Here is a 2,951-nt window from a genome sequence, read left to right on the forward strand (position 1 = left end):
ACGTACAATTGTCGTACATATTATTACTCATTCGATTATATTCACATTTTTAGAAAGCTCACGTCTACCTACTATGTTGTTTTCTAAGATTTTTCCTACAGGGTTGCTATATGGGGACGGTTGTTTGCAAATGCGATGGTGTGGCGTTGTTATCTGTACACGAAAGGATGTAGATTTTGTGCATCACTACTCTCAGCACACATATATGTATATGTAAGCATCTATGTACATCCATACCCTGTGGGGAAAATCTCTAGTTTTGAACTGGTGCGCTTCTAGTATATTTAGAACCACTACTAGTTCGCGATAAATCTCTTTTGCATGCAAACAACTGGCGAATTTAACACAGCGATGTCATAGGAATTGGAAATTGTCCCCCGCTGCATTACCTTTTCTACAGTTCAGAACCAGCCCTAAATTCGACATATGGGATCTAGTTCGCTTTGCACCCCATTTTCTATAGTTTCGAACCAGTTGTAAACGAAAAAAGTAACAAGATGTTTTAATTTTGGGTTACCATGGTAGCAATTTTTAATTAATTGCAGAGAAATGTATTTTGAATTTGAAATCAAACTTGTTTGAATGAATGTAAATTAAATTGTGCATTTGAAAACACGTTTACATACCTTTGGCTGTAGCTGAATTTGCAGAGGTGCTGACTGTTATATTCCAGAAGATCCCAAAATGTTTAAATGTTAAAACAAATTTTAGTTTTGTATTACCAAACTATGAAAAAGCATTTTCGACGTGCAGACTGAAAGCGTATTTGAACGAAAAACCCGCCAAGCAAAAATCTATTTAAAGTAAACAAGCCCCCACTGCATCCCTTTTTCAGTAGTTTCGAACTAGTTCAAAATTCGCCAGATGAGATCTAGTTCGTTCTGCATCCCTTTTTCTATAGTTTTGAACCAGTTCTAAATTCGTCATTTTAGATATAGATTTCTAAAATTGTTTTTTAAAAGTACCACATACCGCTGCTTTTGAACTGGTGGCGATCTAGTTACTATCGGACTGGCTCATTTTTGGCGATAAAGATCTAGTAGGGAACTACAAATTTGGTTCACCAGTTCGGAGTTTCCCTACAGGGTACATATATACATACTTGCACGTGAAGGATACACAAATGTTACGTTTTGATATGTATTGCGTTGTCATGCGATTTTGGTGATTCGCTGAGCACTTGATGCGTGAAACGTTTCAATTTAGAAGATAGCTTTGATATTCTATCGATGATGCTTACATGCAACTCATCTTCATGGTTGTAGACTTATATGTACATATGTTTAAAAACGTAGTTATTTTGATTAAGAAATTTCGTTGCTCTTGCAGTGAATGTATAATGCTTGATGCCAGGTGAGCAACTCTCATTTTTGGTACAAACGGCGATACATATGTATATGTACATACATACAAAAGCAAGTAAAATTTTTTACTATAATTCCAACTTAGTCCAGTGTCTAATTGAAGACAAAAATCCGTCGTATCATTGGAATATTTCAAAATAAGTAACCTTGAAGAATGCACAGAATGGTACATTTCACAAAAAAAAAACCGTGTATGTATCTCCAAAAGCAAATACATACTCCAGAGTCAACCGAATTGCTGCAATTTTTGTTGCAAATTTGCCATACTTAATCTTGTCAGCGACAATGGAAAGTGTCAGTCAGCAGCGAATTATGTGACACTTTTGAAAAATTGCAACATTCTCAAACACTCTGGCGGGTTAAAATTGTCGCTGTGCCAAAGGTCTTTCGTCCTTGTTGAAGCGGCGACGGCCGCCATTGTCCATATATACTATACATATTTATACATACATACATACATACATACTTGTGAGTTCATATGTATGTACACACATAACCTTTTGTGTGCATCAACAATGTGATTGCTCAGCTGTCGTGCATTCATAGCGGCGAAATGTAACAAGCAATTATTTCTACAAAAGCTTCAAGCAGCAACAAAATCTAATAATATTGTACCAATGGCAGAAGCAGCACTAATGCAACGCGAATGTCGCCATAAAAAGTGCAAACCAACACGCTTACATGCATGCATATGGTTATGCATTAGGGTGGTAAAGTCGAGGAAGTAAAGTCGGAATTGTTATGCTCTCACCCCCTAGGATTGTTCTATACAGACAAAAATTAAAGCCATATTTTTTATTTTTAAATCAAACAGTTTTTAGAGGTCGCTCAAAGCGCCCAAAGTTTTCCATGTATTTTATATGGGGAAAAAAACAACTTTTCGTAGAAATGGGTTAGAATAGTTAAAAATAAATACTTTTCTACCAGAAACCTCTGTTTATCTGCAGAAGATCCCCAGTAATAAACAATTGGGTATTGTTATTGGAAGTCTTCTGAAGAGAACCAGAGTTTTCCGATCGAAAAGTTTTGATTTTTAAGAATTCTATACCATTTCTAGGACAAATTTTATTTTTCCCATATAAGAATATATGGAAAACTTTGAGCGCTTTGATCGACCTCTAAATACTTTTTGATTTCAAAATAAAAAATAGGGTATACTTTTTTTCGATATAGAACAATCCTAGGGGGTGAGAGCATAACAATTTCGACTTTACTGTTTTTGGACCGCCCTAATGTACATGTACTATATGAAAGCGCATTAATTTTAACATTCGCATTCGCTTTCGCAATCGCAATAATCAATGCGGAGATTTTGCGAATGCGAATGTTGTGCAAGTGCACCGATAAAACGTATATATCGCAAACAAAATGACAAATTGTAGCCAGTATTTTTAGTCGTGGGAGTATTTGTGTAACAAAACTGGTCAAATGCCATATTTATCAACTTTCATAAAAATGTCTTTAAGCATAGTATATCTTAAGCTATCTAACCGAGCTATCAATGGGCAGTCATACAAGTTCCTACTTTTACTTGACCTTTGACGTACGTCAAGGAGAACATATTCCTTTTAATAATATTTTTTTTTT

At 35.3% G+C, this 2,951-nt stretch overlaps 1 protein-coding gene across 1 annotated transcript in view; it reads right to left on the reverse strand.

Annotated features, from left to right (window-relative positions):
- Positions 1 to 1,126: 1,126 nt before the first annotated feature.
- The window catches only part of LOC118750203 (polycomb protein Scm), a 4,833-nt gene continuing 3,008 nt past the window's right edge, over positions 1,127 to 2,951 (reverse strand). Inside the window, exon 3 of the mRNA XM_036484931.1 lies at positions 1,127 to 1,266. Coding sequence (XP_036340824.1) covers positions 1,127 to 1,266 — 140 coding nt within the window. The remainder of the gene's footprint in view (positions 1,267 to 2,951) is intronic.

This window comes from Rhagoletis pomonella, unplaced genomic scaffold (genome assembly GCF_013731165.1).
Source record: "Rhagoletis pomonella isolate Grant_MI unplaced genomic scaffold, Rhpom_1.0 Rhpom_scaffold_00001, whole genome shotgun sequence".
In the NCBI taxonomy this organism is placed as follows: Eukaryota; Metazoa; Arthropoda; class Insecta; order Diptera; family Tephritidae; genus Rhagoletis; species Rhagoletis pomonella.